We start from the raw sequence: 17599 nt of genomic DNA, 5'->3' as shown, positions 1-17599 counted from the left end.
TTACTGTACATGTAAAGTGGGCTATGAGAGGAAATTACTGTACACCCTGGAACATTCGGAGAATATAGCTGTTGAGTGGTAAAAAGGTGTAATTACGGAGAGGTACGTAAACAGTCCCCTATAAATACCCCTGTACACCCCTGTACCTGCAGCTGGCGGGACGGAATTCGCGGGACAGAATACGGTGGATTCCGGATGAATAGTATATTAAGTCCCTGCTCCGAAGGTATCTTGCTTACTTCCGTTCGTGTCGGCGTGATTTTTTGGGGCTGTTGTAGTGCTTCTCCGCTACAGAGTGTACTCTTCACCAACACTGTAGTAACTAATCCTACCACTTACAGAACCAACACTGGCTATGAAATACAAAACATACACAGCAAGCATATCCTACTGATTAAAGCGTAGACGAAGCATCGTTGGGGACTAGATATACATCAAATGTAGCTCGTACTATCCAGTAGATCAAGCTACAAATTTAAGGCAGCGAGTGTCATTGTGTATGACTTGACAGCGGCACGAACAGAACCGTGTCCCACACCTCACGCATGTGTAGTTTGCAGAACTCCCACAAACTGAGCAGTAGTGGCGTGGAGATGAAGTACTCGGTGGACCCACAGCAGCCCTCAAATATGTTGGGACATTAATAGGCAGGGACTCAAGATTTGCCTATTACAGTTCAAGAGTGAAAATCTTTTAAGTGTCCGACCTACAAAATAAGCAGGATAAGAAACGAACTTACAGCACAAAATTACTTACTTCTTGCAGCACATCCATGAATGATCTTGCTGCCCTCTTCTCCAAAGCTTTCCCTTGCCTTGTCTTGCGTTTCATGATCTTGGACTGCTTCTTTTGCATGAGCACTGTAGAGAGGAAAGCAGAAAACAAAAGATGACTACCATTAGATCACTACAGAATCGAACTTTAGCTATCTGTGGCTAGGACATCTTAATTGAACGTACATCCACTGGTCCACAACCCAAAAGGCCTATATACTGTGCCTAAATTCACCATTTCCAGAAATAGTGAACCTCATGAACTTCTATAATTGAGAAGCTGTTGCATGTGGAGCTATGTGATATCTAAATGACTGATCATAGGGCATCCCTGATGCCAATAACATGGTCAACCTAAATAATTTGTGTTGTTGTTTGTACCAGAGTTGTTAAGGTTAGTTTTAACTTATTTATCAACTCCTTTGCAAGGAAAAGAAATAAAGAATGATGTTTATTCTGCAAACAAGCAATAACAAAACATATCATGCATGAACATTCTGTGTTTCAGTATTCTCTGCTTGCAATTTGCAAAGATTAGCATGCCCAATTGTAAATTGTAATTGAGTTTCTACATAATGTATGAACCTTATCCTTTTTGGACCATGGATTACTACAAAGGTAAATGAGAAAGGAAACTGACCAGGGTCTTCCTCATCCGTGGATCCATACTCATCATCATTAAGATCTACCACCTCAACCCCAGCATTATCACTCTCAAGAGCTTCAAGACGAGCTAATGCAGCCTGAAATGGATATGTTCACAACAGAGTAGCAAAAAAAGGAGATTATTTCAGGCACAATGATAGACCAGTAACTATAAGCACAAAAATGATCTTAACATGAGATGAAGCTGAATCAACACCTAAATTCTTCATAATTTATCAGTCAGGGATAAACTATAAAGTGACAAACCAAGAATGTCAGGGAAAGAGGATCTGAAAGCAGGCATACAAAACACACATCATGGCAATGGAAGAGCATAGTGAATTACACAGTAGAGTGGAGCCTACGGTTACTAAGCTATTGGAACCTATTTTGATTACAAATCAAGGTGTCTGTTTAGACTTTTCACAAATCTGAGAGATTGGAAGGGTAAGCTCCTTCTGACTGTAGACTTTATGAAAACAAAAGAGGAAGATAAATGATTGACATGTTAAGAGATACGAAAAGTGAATAAGGCTCCAAAATCCCTCCTAACAGTTTTTGTTCTTTGTTCTTTGTTCTTTGACAAGAGACCATGAAAAAAGCAAAAGCACCACAACACATATGACAAATAATAAGTAGTGTAAATAAAGAGTCTTCTAGAGCAAATATTACCAAAACTGCTTGCCAATAAGGCCAACCCCTTCGCCTCAAAGATGGAAACTATAATGAGGTCAATCCCTTCAGATGGTTCTGCTATATCCCCTAAATAAAATTGGAGCGTTTCAACATTATAACACATGAGCAGACAGAAGATGCATTCGTGTATCCGTGTCGAGAAGGTTAAGTACACATGCCAACTTTGCAATTCTAACTGTAAAACAAAGAATACTCCGAGAGGAAAGGGAGGTGCCATTCATGAACTTGGAGGAAAATAGCTTGAAATAGAAGGAAGGGGCAAGCTGCAGGAGTGGTCAGTGGTCAGTCTACTCCTATGATAGATAGATCAGATGGAGCGATCGATGCAATGGAGAATGCAACCCCTCTCGCAGTACCTGGGCGCGGTTGTCAGAGCTGGCGAGCGCGGATGCCATGCGCGTGGCCATGCGGCGCGTGCGGGTGCTCGTCCGGCGGAACGGGCCGACGTTCTCTTCTTCCCCGTCCATCCTCCGGTCGCCAACAGCAGCGGCGGCGGGCGGCTCTGGATGTGGCCGTCGAGCTGTAGAGGCGTGGACGCGTGGGATTGAGCGGGCGGCGGCGGCGGCGGCGGCGGGGACTGAAGGAGGTGCGCGACGACCAAGTGCGGCGGCGGCGCGTGGTGATTGCTGCTGGGCTACTCCGGCGAGGGCTCTTGTCTTCACGTGTTGTTTACTGGGCTTTCTGCTTGGATGATTGGGCTACTGGGCTTGTCTGATGTTGGGCCAGGCCGTCTAGTTCGACTCCTATTTCTCAAAATCTCAACTCAGTTTCCTGAAACTATCCAGAATCCAACTATTGCTACATTCTGATACGCTAACGTAAATTTCCGGAATGTTATAAATGTGCAAAATTTTGAATTTTCAAAAAAAAATTCGTGTACGTGCTTTTAGCTAGTTCCAAATATAAGCTTGGATTCTCTTTATCTTGAAATCTCAGTAATTCAACTCAATATTTTTTTAATTAAGGACCACTAAAATGTTAGTGTGAAATAATTTGGAGTTTTTCAAATCTCTTTTGAACTTGTTAATTCGAATTTATTTTGGTTAGTTTGTAAATTTTGTGGAATTTAATTTGAATTGAGCCATTCAAATTAAATTCAAAAGCTCAACTCAAACATCCATCCCAGCTGGCCATCCCGGCCCAGCAGAGGCAGCCCAACCCGCGCCATCTTTCCTTTCCCCACCAGCACAGCCTGCACGGCCCATGTTGGCCTGTTCGCCCCGGCCTGCCTCGCGCTCCCCGTCCCGGCCTGCTCACCCCGCCCACATCGCGGCCCAGCCCAGCTTGCTGCCCCGCCGCCCACATGTTGCGTGACCCCTCGCCTTCCCCGCTGTTGCCGCTGCCGCCTTGACCCCATGCGTCAGACGCGCCTCCCCTTTCCCACTTTCTTCCTCCTCGCTGCTTTACCGCCCGACGACCATCGCCCACGCGCCCGCGCCTCTGCCCCGCTCGCGTCACTTGCTCCGCCCCGCACCGCACCGCCCTTGCTCCGCGACAAAGGAGCGCAACTGCCTGCGTGCCCCTTTCCACCTCACCTTGACCGCTTGCGCGCCCCCGGAAACCCTAGCCCCGTTCCTGCAGCCGCCGGATGCGTGTCGCGTGGCCGTGGCATGGAAGCCGAGCATCACCGTCGTTCCTACGCGCCAAAGCCCTAGCGCCGCGCGTATAAGGAGCCCTCCGCCGCAACCGCGGAACCCTAGAGCTCCGGGGGTATTCTCCCCTGTTCCGCCGCCACCGCCAAGAAGAGAGGGCCGAGGGAGGAAAGGAGGAGAGGAGGAGCTTGGAGAGGAGCCGCTCGGAGTTGAAGATCCAAGGAAGCTGCCAACGTGAGGAAGACCGCCGCCGAGAGCACTCCGCCGCCGTCGCCATCGGAGCCTCTCCACCGAGCCAGCGCCCGTACGTCTATGCCGCCGTAGCCGCATCCTGCCCAGCCTCGGCTCGCCTGCATCGACCCGCCACCGCACCGAGACCCTCGCCTGCGAGCCCAACTGGTGGGCACCGCCGCCTTTCCCGGCCTTCCTCCTGCTGCCGACGTGCTACGGCTGTCGATGAGCCCTCGCTTAGCCAGCCTAGGACCACCCATCCCGCTTTCTTGCAAGGGCCTGCCGTCGCCCTCATCCACCCTTATAGCCACGACGTCGCTGCGGCTCGGCTTGCCGGAGTACCGCACGCATCACGGCCATGCCGCGGCCCTAGGTTCCCGGTGCCCGCGCGCACGCGCTTGCGTCTTGCACCAGCCAGCCACCCGAGCCATGGCCATTGCTCCACCACCTCACCGTCGACACCCCGCCCCGCCGGATTTGGCACGCTGCTGCGAGCCTGGAACACCAGAACCCCCGAGCGCGCTCGTGCGCTCCCATGTCTCGGCTGAAAGGCCTTATCTTTCACTAAGCCGAGCTTAACCTCACCCTTGATGCCTGCCATCGCCTTGCCTCACGCCGCCGTGCCGCGTCGCTGGTCCGGAACGCCGGGAGCCTGCACGTGGGCAGGACCGCCGCCGGATCGAGCCGTGCGCGCCTCTCGCCTTGCCTGCCCCGCCGTCGTCCTGCCGGCGCCGCGCCTCGACCCTGCCACGGCCTTGCCGTGCGCGGTGACCACGCATCGACACCATGGCATCGCACGCGTCGTGGCCAAGCTCTTTTGGGCATTTGATCGAACACACCCTGCGCGCACGCCACACACACGCACACACACACAGAGAGACCCACGCGCACACAGAACCACACGGCCCCAAGCCGCATCGGATCTGGCCGCCACACCAGATCCGATGGGAGACCGACAAGAGGGCCCCGCCTGTCGGGGGGAGCGTGGGGCGCTGCCCCTGGGCCCGCTCCGTTAGAGAGAGGGGGGGAGAGAATGGACCATGGCCTGGCCTGCTAAGCCGAGCCGGCCTGCCACCCCTAGCCACCCCGTGAGCCCGAGCCGGCCTGCTGAGCCGCAGGCCGAGCTGACCCATTTAAGCCGAGCCAGGCCGAGTTGGGCCTTGGGCTGGTCCAACCGCTTTCGGCCTAAAAGCCGGAGCCTGAGTGTGACATTCAGGTACGTAGGGAGAAAGACACAATAAGTTTAGTGTGAAGTTGTGTTCGTTTTTATGAATGTGTTTAAAAATCTAAATATAAGTTAAAGGGTATTTTTGTAATTATGGAAAAATTAGGGTTCTTTTGCTAAATGTGCTTGGAGGTGGGGCAATTTCAAATTATATGAAGGTTAGTTTTGTACAGGTAGAAATTTACTTTTAAACCACTGTAAGAAGAAGAATCACCATAAGGTTTCAATTGGAATGTGAATTTAAATAGGTTTTATGTGAAATTTGATAGTTTGCCGGATTTTAAATTAGTTTCAAAATCCTAACTCTTTTGAAGTTGACCCTTAAAGCAAAGTTGTAGATCTTTTCAAACTCTACACTTTTGCTTTTGGGCATATTTTCATCTGGGCTATGGTTTGAAAGAAAATTTTACTTTACAGTGCACCCTTTGCTCTTTTGGAAAATTACAGAGAAGTCCTCGTCGTCTTCCTCTCTCCCCTCCCTCTCTGTTTTCTCTGCTGCTCTGCTCCACCGCCAGCCGCCCCTCACCGGCGAGCTCCCGCGCTGCCAGCTGCCCCTCGCTGCTTTAACCTCACCACCTGGCCCTCCAACTCACCCGCCCGCCGCTTGCCCGACCTCTGCTGGCCTCCTTCCGCCCCGCCAAGTCGTGCCGCCGTCGCCCGCAGCCGCCACGTTGCGCCGCAGGCCGCCAGCAGCTGCTCCATCTCGCTCGTGCCCTTCTTGTTCCCGCAGCACATCCAGGAGCCTTCCTCGACTTCATTTACACTCTCGCGCAGCCGCATTTCATTTCCTTGGCTTCTTCTCCACTTGACCACCGTCGCCACCACTCCGCCGCAGTCCTGCTCGCCGTCGTCAGCCACCTTCGCCGCTCCACACCCACAATCCCATGCTCCATCAGCACCGCCATATCCCACCGAAGCTCCCTGACCAGTTCTTCTCCATCCACTCACGCTCAAGCCACCAGAACGCCGCCGCTCGGCCTCGCCGTCGTCCCGCCACTCCGCCCCCTCTCGGCCCTCACCGAGCTCATCACCAGCACTACATCTACGCGTGGAAGCTTCCTAGCCACTTTCACCGCCTTCTTGCACTCCGGCCACCGGAACGCCGCTGCCGCCTCAGGATCTCGCCGCGCCGGCTTGGTTCTCCGTCGAACCACTGTCTCCGCACCTTCCTTCCTCGATTCCGGCCACCCTCGAGCTCGCCGTGAGCTCCTAAACCTTTTCCCCCACTTTCCCCTCGCCGCCGGTGATCATCCTCACCGGAATTTGATCGCCGCCGTTGCTGTCCCTCGGTTCAAACTGGCGAAGGACCCAATTGCATATTCTCTTTTCTTTCTAGGGTCTTATCTGCAAAATATCAGTACCCCCTCAATTCGAATCAGCCAACTTTGAAAATCTATAGAAATTCGTAGAAAAATCCAAAAATTATCAAACCACTTCTGTTATACTCTAGAAGTCCAGTTCTACAACTTTTGTTACTAAAGTTTCGTTTGAAACTTAATGCTTCAAATGTTATTTTAAAGTTTAATAAAAAGGGAATCTTGTATGTATCTTTTGCATGCTAGCTTTATTTTATGTGATTTTTGGTATGCAACTTGTATTTGATATGAGTGAACTTGTGTGCAAAATTTCACCACCAGTACTGTATTTGATGCGAGTACATGCATAGATGAAAAAAAGGGGGCAAGCATACCTGAATTATTCATCTTATGACTAATATGAGAAGGCCTAAGCAAAGCAAGAAGAGTGTAAGTGCCAGGAACAAAAACAACCAAAGGAATCTATTTTATAAGGCGAATACCTTTTTCGCACAAAGGAAAGGGCGATGATATGTGCCGGGACGCTGCTAGTTCTGTTCGTGTGGCGTGTGGATTGTTGCCACAACCTGCAACAAGACACATACTTTTACTCAAGTGGATAATTATATTAAGGGGTGGGCGCGTTGGATATAAGAATATAAAGGTCGGGAGTTTGGAGCATACACACACACACACACACACTAAAACCAGATGTATACCTAGGACCGAGCGACATGATGTAGGCAGGATCGAAGGTGCTGCGTGGTAATCGTGTCTTGGCTTTGAGCTCTGGGCACTTGGCAACCAAGTCCATAATGTCCGCCACTGCCTTTGGCTTGATACGCCGATACAGAATGGAGGATCTAGAAGACAAAAGCCACATAAGAGAGACTAAATTATTACACGCATTGCATAATCGCATTGTTTGAAAATCAGATGAAATTGTATGGATGCTATTGCACATATCAAATAGATTTCCTAAGAGAGGTAAGGGTGGTAATGATCGAAGCAAATTATGGAGTGAAGCAATACAGCACGCACTTGGTGTCATCTGAACGCATGGAGAGTAGGAGCCTGCGGAGGCCGTCGCAATCGTCGTAGACGCGGAGATAAGCGTAGATGCGTCGGAAGAGGGCGTCTACGGAGCGGCCCTGACCAGCAGCGAAGGCGGCAAGGACGCGGAGGACGAGGATTCGGAAGTTGAGCACGTCGGCCTCGCGGCTGCAGTCACGGACATTGACGAAGCTGAGCGCGTAGGACGAGGCGGCGGCCCAGCGTTCGTGATCCAGCATCCGGCGGAGGTGCTTGGCGTCGAAGAAGACCCCCGTCTCCCTCTCCAGGCTGCGATTGGTTGGCGAATCGTATCAGCGGAGGCAACTGAACTCGCGGACGACAATTAATCACGATACCGTGGCACCGCGGGAGGGGGTTGCCGTACGCATGAGCGGTGCGGTAGAGGCGGTGGCGCCTGAGGAAGGAGATGAGGCGGCGGAGGCGCAGCCCCGCCAATGCCGCCGAACGATTGCCGCGCCGCGCCGTCATCACCGAGCAATCCACTGCCGGCCGATTCGGTAGTTCGATTCAAGGGAAGGGGAAGAAGGCCGCTCGGCTTCCAGAGATTGGTTTCTTTAGACGACGTTTTTTTAAAAAAGGGTTTTAAAAAAATTAAAATTCGAAAAAGGGGTGGCAGTTGGGAAAAATTTGAAAAATAGGTGCCTCCCGCCCGATCATCGGGCGGGAGGCGTGGGGCCGGGGACATCCCGCCCAACCAGAGGGCGGGATGCTCCAAAAGCTTTTTGCAGGCCCCTCCCGAGGGCCCCTTCGCGAATAAGAAAGTTTCTTATTCGTGAAGGGGTCCCTGAGGCAGCATCCCGCCCGGCCAGTGGGCGGGATGTTGAGAGCCATTTTTTTTTATTATTTTTCTTTGGAATTTATGATTCACAATCTATTTGAAATTTAGACTGTTTTCAAATGCAATATTGATTCGACATACTCTTTTGTATACATATAAAATTTTAATTCAATTTTACGAAGAAGATTGCTCTATCTAAAATTCGTATGAAGATGGTTAAACGATAACGTTTTGCAACGTAGAATCCGAATATTACGACAGTACGATAGATTAACCGATTAAAAAGAAAATAATATCATACAAAAACAGTTCAAATATAAAAAGTTCACCAAATCAGGAGTATCTACTCCGCATGTCCCGGACCTCGCGCTCTCTTGGCCCTCCCGCCCCTAGTCCTAGGCCGTCGGCGTATGTGGTCCTCCAAGTACGTAAATGCATCTGGAGCACGGTGAGGACGAGACGGAGGAGGTGCTGGCGTGAACGGGTCATCCTGGGACTGTGCACCTGAAGCGTCATACGTCTGGGATGGACCAATGATGTCAGGGCCGGCGCCGCCGCCCACCAGCTCCGACCAAGTGGCGGAGCCGCCCTCCCAGTCGTCCCAGTCCGGCACACCGAATGGACCACCATATGCAGGAGCTCCCGTCGACCATGCATGCTGAGCATAGCCATGAGAGTACGGTGCAGCTAGCCTCGAGCCTGACGGGAGAGACGTTCCTGGAGCATAGGCGCCAAACGTCTGAGGCTCCATTCTTACAGGAGGAGGTCCCATTGCCGTCGAGTGCATGACTACAAAAGCAAACGAAATTAGTCATGTAAATCAAAGATGATTGAAATGGCAATTATGAAAGACTTACAGCTTGAACTAGCGGCAGTACCGCTGGACCAAATCAGGTACGTTCACAACAAGTGGCGGGTTCGCTCGACCAAACCGCTCCTGCAGCTCCGCCCTCCAGAAAGGTGGCACGGCAACCGGGCCAACAGCTTCACCCGCAATGGGAAGCCCGAGCAGGTACGACACGTCCTGCAACGTGGGGGCCATCTCCCCGCACGGCAAGTGGAACGTGTGCGTCTCCGGACGCCACCTGTCCGCCAACGCTGCAAGTAGAGAGCGGTCCAGCTGCATCCGCTTCTTCGCGCCACCGTCTTGGTCGTCGCCGGCCTGAAGCATACGTGCGAGTGGCAGCAAACCAGCCTCACGTAACCTGTATATTTTGCATTGTGGTTACAATTATCTTACACGCTATACATTAGTTTCGTAAAAAAATATAAAGTATCACCTGTTAAGCCAGCGGTCGTCCAGGTGCAACAACTCCTTTGCTACACGAGGGCGCAACTCGTGAAGCTCCTACCCCTCCACCGCAGCCAGGTACGACCTGTGCCGTTCGTCGATGTGCGCGTCAAGGAGCTCTGGTGTCTGCACCATATCTACATGAAAAATATAAGTACCGTAAGACATATTCCTACAAATAATTGAAAATACTAAAAACTATTTATAATAGAACTAACCTAATAAATTTTTGTAAAAGCTATTCAAAATACTGAAACCTATTCGAAATATAACTACCCTAAAAAATATATCTAAAAACTACTGCAATTATAAAAACTATTCAAAATATAACTACCCTAAGAAATATATCTAAAACTAATTGAAGATACTAAAAACTATTTATAACAGAACTACCCTACAAAATATTTCTAAAAACTATTCAAAATACTGAAACCTATTCGAAATATAACTATCCTAAGAAATATATCTAAAAACTACTGCAATTATAAAAACTATTCAAAATTGCAATTATAAAAACTATTCAAAATATAACTACCCTAAGAAATATATCTAAAAACTACTGCAATTATAAAAACTATTCAAAATATAACTACCCTAAGAAATATATCTAAAAACTACTGCAATTATAAAAACTATTCAAAATATAACTACCCTAAGAAATATATCTAAAAACTACTACAATTATAAAAACTATTCAAAATATAACTACCCTAAGAAATATATCTAAAAACAATTGAAAATACTAAAAACTATTTATAACAGAACTACCCTAAAAAATATTTCTAAAAGCTATTAAAAATACTGAATTCTACGTATAACTACTCTAACAAATATTCGTAAAAAATAATTAATAATTATACGATTATAATACCTCCAAACCGACGTGTGGACAGGGCTTCGCCGCTTCCTCTCCTCTCCTCTCCTCCTTTTCTTTTTTGTTGATTTTTGATGAATTTTATGAGAATTAGGGGGGAGCTTAAATAGGTGGTGGGGAGACATCCCGCCCGTTGGAAGGGCGGGTTGCCCCTCCCGGCGACCTCCCGCCCGTTGGGGGGGGGGGGCGGGATGCCCCTCGCCAGAACGTCCCGCCCGTTGCAACGGCTGGAGGCCCAGAACGTCCCGCCCGTTGGGCGGGCGGGACGTCCCTCGGAAGACCCCACGCCCATTGGAACGGCGGGATGTTGGCTATTTTCGTGAAGAGGCCCCTGCGAAGAGGTTTTCCTCCCCCCGCCGGCCCCCCGCCCGTTGGGTGGGCGGCAACTCTCATCCCGCCCTTTCATTGGGCGGGAGGCCCCCATTTTTCGAAATATTCCAAACCGGCACTCCTTTTTCAAATTTTAATTTCTTTTTAACCCTTTTTTTTAAAAAAATTCTCTTTAGACAGCTCAAGGGAAGGTAAGGCCCAAGGCGGCCCAATTTCAGCTCGTCACAGCTTATAATAATACTAAAATAAAACGGACAAAGCTAGAGTGTTTTTTAATTTCGTTTGGACTGTTGGAGTATGGTGTAACTTCTCTTTATTACTCAAATCAATATCTTACGAGCAGGGATGTTCTTCCGATACATACACATGTACTACGAGAATATGGACAAGTTTGGTAAAAAAAACCCACATCGAACCGGAATAGGAGTACGACTCCTTTTCTTCCTTACCTCTTCTATGGCCGGCTCGTCCCTCCCCTTCTTTGAACAAAAACAGTTGGGGGAAATCTCTAGCGAGATTGATTTTATAAAAGAAAATAAAGTGAGAAGCTATTTACAAGAAAAACTACAAGGGACTATAAAAAAATATAAAAGAACAAATGTTACTCCATATCAAGCCATGTAATCCTCCTTCCTTCCTGGCCGGCCCAGCACTCTGACGGGGCAGGATGTAGCTTTCTGGCGCCTCTGGCGCCCTATGAACCTTTTCTCCTTATTAATGAATGTTGGAAAAACAGTTTGGGCGCGTTTCGATCCCTTGCGCCTAGGGATGATAATGGTACCCGAAATCTGAAACTAGATAGGTTTTTACTCTATTAGGATATGGATTTGGGTTTATTTTTAGATCCGTGGGTTCGTTAATGGTACCCGAAATCTGAAACTAGATAGGTTTTTACTCTATTAGGATATGGATTTGGGTTTATTTTTAGATCCATGGGTTCGTTAACGGGTAAGAAGTTATACCCATTGGATTTATAGGCACGGGTTTGTTCCTATAGTATCCAAACTCGTAAACCCGAGGATTTTTTAACCTGATGCAACATACTGCATACTACCATTTTATTGTGAACTTATAATAAATTTGATGTTAATACCATTATTTTATTATGAACTTATAACACACTTGATTTTAATACCATCATTTTATTATGAACTTGTAACAAACTTGTTAATACCATTGGCACTTGAGGTACTATACCTGTTACATGTAATTTTATTTCCTCTAGTATTTTTATAGACTTATTGCTCATTCCATGTTTAAGCAAATTATGATTTGTTGCTTTGATAAATATATTGTCTCTTTTAGTTGTTTAAATTGAAGCATAGTTGACAATGAGAAGAATATGCATATATTGATTATTGACAATTTTCTACCATGATAAGGGTGCAACCAATACGTAAATGGACATTCTCGGTCATGGGCGATCCATGGGTATCCATTAACCCGACAGATTTGAGCTTGGATAAAATTTTATGCCCATCATGAATATGAGTTTTTAATAGATTTAAATAATTTTCGCGGGTAACCCAACACATTTGTAGCCGTTGTCATCCCTACTTGCGCCACCATGCTTTTCCTGGGTAGGCAAGAAAACTGTCGATTGGTTTCTGGTCTAGTGCTCCTCGGGGTCTACGCCGGCAAGCTTTTTGCTTGCTTCCGACGGAGAGCGATTTCTGCTCGCTTTAGCTGGCAAGGTGAGGCTGGCTCGTGCGGGCGAGGGCGAGGCGAGGTGAAGCTGGCCCAGCAAACTTCAAAATAAAATTACATGAAGTTTAAAGAACGTCACTTCACAAATTACATGGATATAGGTATGAGAGAATTCATGCGAACACTGAGAGAACAATATGAAACCAAGGTCAAGAGAGCATGAAAATAGAGCTCTCATGGATGTTATGTTGGATGATATTTGATTCTCGCTCACCCTCTTATTATAAATGTTGTGCAAACCTAAATATTTGCTGCATAAATTCCTAACAATTGGCAAAATAAACCTATCGGAAGCTGCTCAACTAGAGAACAAATTAATAGTAACAGGATCAAAATCTAAAGGTTAATGTTGTTATTGGCATCCAGTGTAAGTCTGAAGAGAGCTCTCATTGCGTGCCTCTTGACCACCTTGCCATAGGTTGCCCTCCCAATCCTCACCACCTTGTCCTCCACCTCTAGCCAGTTGCCGCAGCCATTGGCATCCTTGGAACCCCTAAGCATTGCTCTCAGCACGTTCTCATTCCCACCGACCGCATCAGCAATGCTCTCTGCTACAAGGGCCTCGCTCGGAACTCGCCTCCCCCATTTTCTCACCAGCTTATCAGAATCATACACGGCGGAGTATGCGCTCCAGAACGATGCGCGCAAGAACGCCTTTCGCCTCTCCTTCGCCATGGACTTCCTCATCTTTTCCTCCAGCCGCACCACCAGTGCTCCCATGTCTCCTCCGTTGACCAAATCGTTCTCTGATTTCAGTATTTCCTGCTTAAGAGTGCAATCCTCGGACTCAAACCTGCACCGATCACACTTGCATTCGAATCCCCAAGCTCTGGATGCCTCCCTGCGCTTGCTCACCGGCACAAGCACATCGAAATAGGGAAACGTGATCTCCTCCCCGGCTTTGATGTCCCTGGACGCGTGGACAATGGCATGGTCTCCGACGTGAGTGCGCCGGGCATTGGGGTGGCAAGAATGGTTGATGAACGACGGCAAGATCCAGAGCCCCACGCCGCAGTTGACGATACCATTGTTCCCGAGCACATCGGCGGCTGGCGCGTCCTCGGTCAAGCAGTTCACATCGAGCACCTTCAATATCCTGTCTACATCAAGAACCTCCTGTGTCCCCTCCCTCACCATGTTGGTGCCGTCAGTGAGATTGAGATCCTCGGGTTCTTGCCTAAACAATGCCATCTCCGGAACGACAAGATCGTCCTGCTGCTCCTCTCCGGTGGACAGAGTATGAATCAGAGCCGCCGTCCTCGGACACTTCTCGGCGGCGTCGAGCACCTTGCCAACGAAGTCCTTCCACACCACCATCTTCTCACCGCCGTCCGTGGTGTCCTGAAGCACCCCTCTCCCGATAGCCACCGCCTTGGCCATCATCAGAGTAGCCCCCGCCTCGACGTTCTTGACCGCGAAAACCCCTCGTCCCCCGCGCGCAGACCGGCGCACCTCCACCGGCCCCACGTACTCTGCGAGATCCGGGTACTTCCCGGCGAACCCCGCGAGCACCCACTCCGACAGGTCCACCGCCCCGCTCCTAGCCTGCGCCTTCAGCCGCCTGCACTGCTCGATGAGCTCCCGCGCCTCGTCCGCGCCGCCGACGCCGCTGCCCGCGGCGAGCGCGGCCGCGCGGAAGCAGTCGGCCGCGAGCGCGTACCGTCCGAGCCCGAGGAGGATCGTGCCCTTGGAGAGCAGCGCGCCCGGGTGGACCGGGTCCGCCGCCAGCGCGGCGTCGCAGTCGGCGAGCGCGGCGGCGGCGTCCCCGAGGCGGGCGCGGGCGTCGGCGCGGTGCGCGAGCGCGGAGCAGAGCACGCGGCGGTCGCCGGAGGCGCCGTCGACGATCCGGGAGCAGACCGCGATGTACTCCCTCCAGTCCTCCTTGAGCAGCAGCTGCGTCGCGCGGCTCCGCAGCTGCTGCAGCGTCTCGTCGTCGAGGCCGCCGCCCCGGACTCCGGCCATCCCTCGGGGTGGGGGACCGTGGGTGCCGCTCGCGGGATTAATGCAGTTTGTTTGGGCTGGTTGGTTGGTGGTGAAGCTGGGTGTGGCGCACGCTGCACGCACTGAGCCACCGAGGACTTTGAGGAGCGAGGACTGAGTGGGTGCGGCGCGGCGATGTCGGAGTGCTGGTTTGGGTTGGGAAATTTTGAATGCTGTGGAGTGTAACGGCTGGATCTTGACTCCTGTAGCCGGCGTAACGGCTATGAGTTGTGAGTGGAGGTCGGCTCAGTAATGGCGCTTTTCATTGCGTGTTAATACGAATGATTTCGGAAATTCAGAATGGTTGGGTTTGAAAACTGAATGTAGCAATAGTAGAAGAACGATGACGCGGCCATAAGGCGGAAATGAAATGCACTACATTGGGGGATTGTTTCATCAATATCTACACATTACACAACATACACAAGAAGCACGAAGCAACAACACAGAACGGATTTCACCCCTTTCATTCATAATCGTCTGACTAGTTTCTGATTAGAAATGAGGAAACAAATAATGCAGGCTGCATTTGAGCAAATATCAGTCTGAACTCTGAAGTTCAGCCGGTCTTTACAGTCTTTCACCCTGCTTTGTGCGGAGTTTCAGCTTAAAAAATACGTATTGCATGGCCATTTACGTATTCGTAAGCTCTCCGCCTTCAGGTTCCACTTCTGCTTCATCTAGCCCGACCGATTAGAACTCAACGGCCAGATCAACACCACTCCAACGCGTATCTGGGATCTCCCCCACCTGCTCCTAACCCCCGGAACCCCAAAGGCGATCCATGGCGGCGGCGGGTTGGTTCCGGCGTGCGGCGGCGGCGGCGGCGCCTCGCCTGCCTTCTGGCCTTCCCCTCATACCGCCTCCTCCCCCTGCCCTTCTCGCGGAGGCGCAGTCACTCGTGGTCCCAGGCCTCGGGGCCGCCGTGGGACCCGCCATGGAGCTCATGGCCGTTCCTAAGAAGAAGGTGTATCCGCTTCTCCTTGTTATACTTTGTCGTTCAAGCCTGTTGCCATTTGCCAAGTGCCTAGCTAGGTGTGGTCTTGTCGTGGTGATCGCGGTTGGAGGTGTGTTATTGTGTGGTGCGCTCTAGGTGTTCGTTGAATTGCCTGTTAGCAGAAATGTGTCATTTCGAACTGTTGTACCAGTGGATCATAGAGATAGATGTTGTTCTTTGCACCTGAAGAATTAACTATCTTAGGCCGGGTTTAAGGGGTATTGATATGATTTGCAAACACATGCGGTACAGATTATCAGAACTAGTATTAGTTTTGTTTTAACAACAGACTTGATAAACTGGTTTTTATGTGTTTGATGGTTTGAGTAGCATGTCGATGGAGGTGTAAATCATCATGATACTGTTAGTTCAGTGTGATAAATCAGGAAACAAATAGAGTCAAACACTGAACAATTACTGAGAAGGTGTTCTGATTTCAGGCGTATGCTATGATCATCTAACACCCTCCAGAAGTTAGATGTATGCAGTAGACTGATTTCATGGAAAAAAACATTGGCTTGCACCTCTGTCATAACAACATATGAATCCAACTATCTTTAAGATAGATCATATTTTGTCCTGGTATATGCTTGTTCTTCAGTAAAATCTGCATAATTTCACCAGCCACATGCTTCAATTGTGGAATTTAGAAAATTGTTCTTTGGTTTATGGTTTTCACCTTTTCTAGGCACTGATGTCAGTAGAGGTCCTTATACTCTATGCATTTCAGGTCTCCAAGTACAAGAAGGGCTTGAGGAATGGACCCAAAGCCCTAAAGCCTGTCCCAGTGATTGTCCGTTGCAGGTACATTTAAAAGCTAAGTTTGCTAATGCTTCTTATTTAATTTGTTCAACTCATTGGTAGTCTTTACCGAGTAATTTGGTATATCAGTAATTATCATAATTTTCCCTATGCAAAAGAGTGTTATCGACTCTAGTTGTTTTATCATTCAGTTGTAGTCTTGCAGAATTATTGGACTGATCAGATAGAAACATACAGGCTACTTTTAGCAATGTCCTCACCCTTTAGACTGTATTGCGATCAATACATAGAGAGTGTTTAAGTGGCGCACAAAATTCAATGTACTTTCCAAAATTCAGAGTCTAGGACAGTAGGTTACTGATCTAGACATTTGTCATGCCATATATCAACAGTTTTGCTTTGTTGTAATTTGAGTGCTGTATATCTGTTGCCTTCGCATGATCTGAAAAATGGTTATCCCATTTCAGTTTTCAGTCTTGGTTTCCTTCATACTTTGTTGATGTTTGCTTCATGTGGTTCTTGTCATATCACTGTAGAATAATTAGAGCAAAATTCCTGAACTTTGTAGCAGAAAAAAAATACTTCATCTTCTGAATGCTCCTAACAAAACAAGCACAGATCCAATGGTACATTTGTTCCCGTCCCTGTTGTGACATGTTGCCACTGTCATGCTCTTTTGTGGCTTGCAGGTGTTGTGGCCGAGTTAAACTACCTCACTTCTACTGCTGCAGCGGAGAAAGAGGAAACCCCAGTGAATCAAGCTCATAAAATGTTCGGGTTTTCCTCTTTAATTTGTGCACCAAGCTATGTCTGAACTCTTGATATCGTAATACCACCAACCAAAGTTCTCACATCCCGTTTAATTATTGTACACTTACTGTAACTTGGATTTCATAGTATCATTTCAAACTTTTATCTGCTCTTGGCAAGGGTGGGCACGTTATTGTATTACTCCCGATGTCTTTAGGACCATTCTGTCAAGCTGCTATCAGTTTGCCGCCTTTTTCCTGAGGATTTGTTTGCCTTATGCTGTAATCGTCAGAAACTGGAAAAAATATTGCCGATAATTCACCATATTAGAGGGATCTAGATGTGAATATCCTGATTTGGAGCTTGGGGCATGGCTTCGCTTTTGCTGCTTGTGTGGAAGGATAACCAGCGTTGCAGCATGAGAGTGATTGTTTCGTTTGTTTCGTTTCCAGAAACAGAAGTTCTGCTTGTCCTGTAGCAAATGATCTCTGATTCTCCTTTTGTATTTTAGTCGTAGAAAATCTGTCACAATTCACAGGTGGCATATTCGATTCCAGCGGCCAAGGCCAACAGCGGAAGATATCGGGTTTGCAGCGGAT

The 17599-nt window shown here is 48.7% G+C and overlaps 4 protein-coding genes across 4 annotated transcripts; 1 reads left to right on the top strand and 3 right to left on the bottom strand.

Moving 5' to 3' along the window:
- Positions 1–71: 71 nt before the first annotated feature.
- On the bottom strand, positions 72–2746 carry LOC112874777 (SWR1 complex subunit 6). The gene is made up of 4 exons (XM_025938298.1): positions 2471–2746; positions 1414–1516; positions 757–860; positions 72–666 (listed from the first exon to the last, which is right to left on the bottom strand). Exons 1-4 carry the CDS (start codon positions 2579–2581, stop codon positions 463–465), a joined length of 522 nt encoding a protein of 173 aa, XP_025794083.1. The 5' UTR covers positions 2582–2746; the 3' UTR covers positions 72–462.
- A 3781-nt stretch (positions 2747–6527) lies between these two features.
- Positions 6528–7999, bottom strand: LOC112873411. The gene is made up of 5 exons (XM_025936369.1): positions 7896–7999; positions 7499–7798; positions 7177–7320; positions 6961–7044; positions 6528–6555 (listed from the first exon to the last, which is right to left on the bottom strand). The coding sequence occupies exons 1-5, from the start codon at positions 7997–7999 to the stop codon at positions 6528–6530; spliced, it is 660 nt and encodes a 219-aa protein (XP_025792154.1).
- A 4624-nt stretch (positions 8000–12623) lies between these two features.
- LOC112876911 lies at positions 12624–14473 on the bottom strand. The gene has a single exon (XM_025941090.1). The coding sequence runs from the start codon at positions 14471–14473 to the stop codon at positions 12848–12850; it is 1626 nt and encodes a 541-aa protein (XP_025796875.1). The 3' UTR covers positions 12624–12847.
- Positions 14474–15190: 717 nt separating this feature from the next.
- On the top strand, positions 15191–17347 carry LOC112874342. The gene is made up of 3 exons (XM_025937617.1): positions 15191–15458; positions 16219–16292; positions 16940–17347. The coding sequence occupies exons 1-3, from the start codon at positions 15276–15278 to the stop codon at positions 17016–17018; spliced, it is 336 nt and encodes a 111-aa protein (XP_025793402.1). The 5' UTR covers positions 15191–15275; the 3' UTR covers positions 17019–17347.
- Positions 17348–17599: the final 252 nt, after the last annotated feature.

The sequence above is a fragment of the Panicum hallii genome, chromosome 9, assembly GCF_002211085.1.
Source record: "Panicum hallii strain FIL2 chromosome 9, PHallii_v3.1, whole genome shotgun sequence".
NCBI classification, from domain to species: domain Eukaryota; kingdom Viridiplantae; phylum Streptophyta; class Magnoliopsida; order Poales; family Poaceae; genus Panicum; species Panicum hallii.
The sequence above is the reverse complement of the archived record's forward strand: the minus strand, read 5'-3'. Positions and strand labels throughout refer to the sequence as shown.

Coding starts and splice junctions, on each gene's coding strand:
- LOC112874342 (XM_025937617.1), top strand. CDS start 15,276: ATGGCGGCGGCGGGTTGGTTCCGGCGTGCGGCGGCGGCGGCGGCGCCT. Junction 15,459..16,218: donor TGGCCGTTCCTAAGAAGAAG/GTGTATCCGCTT, acceptor TATGCATTTCAG/GTCTCCAAGTACAAGAAGGG. Junction 16,293..16,939: donor CCAGTGATTGTCCGTTGCAG/GTACATTTAAAA, acceptor TGTGGCTTGCAG/GTGTTGTGGCCGAGTTAAAC.
- LOC112876911 (XM_025941090.1), bottom strand. CDS start 14,473: ATGGCCGGAGTCCGGGGCGGCGGCCTCGACGACGAGACGCTGCAGCAG.
- LOC112874777 (XM_025938298.1), bottom strand. CDS start 2,581: ATGGACGGGGAAGAAGAGAACGTCGGCCCGTTCCGCCGGACGAGCACC. Junction 861..1,413: donor CACGGATGAGGAAGACCCTG/GTCAGTTTCCTT, acceptor TCCTCTCTACAG/TGCTCATGCAAAAGAAGCAG. Junction 667..756: donor TCATGGATGTGCTGCAAGAA/GTAAGTAATTTT, acceptor GAACTGTAATAG/GCAAATCTTGAGTCCCTGCC.
- LOC112873411 (XM_025936369.1), bottom strand. CDS start 7,999: ATGACGGCGCGGCGCGGCAATCGTTCGGCGGCATTGGCGGGGCTGCGC. Junction 7,321..7,498: donor ATGCGTTCAGATGACACCAA/GTGCGTGCTGTA, acceptor TTTGTCTTCTAG/ATCCTCCATTCTGTATCGGC. Junction 6,556..6,960: donor CTTTCCTTTGTGCGAAAAAG/GTATTCGCCTTA, acceptor GAATTTCTATAG/ATTTTCAAAGTTGGCTGATT.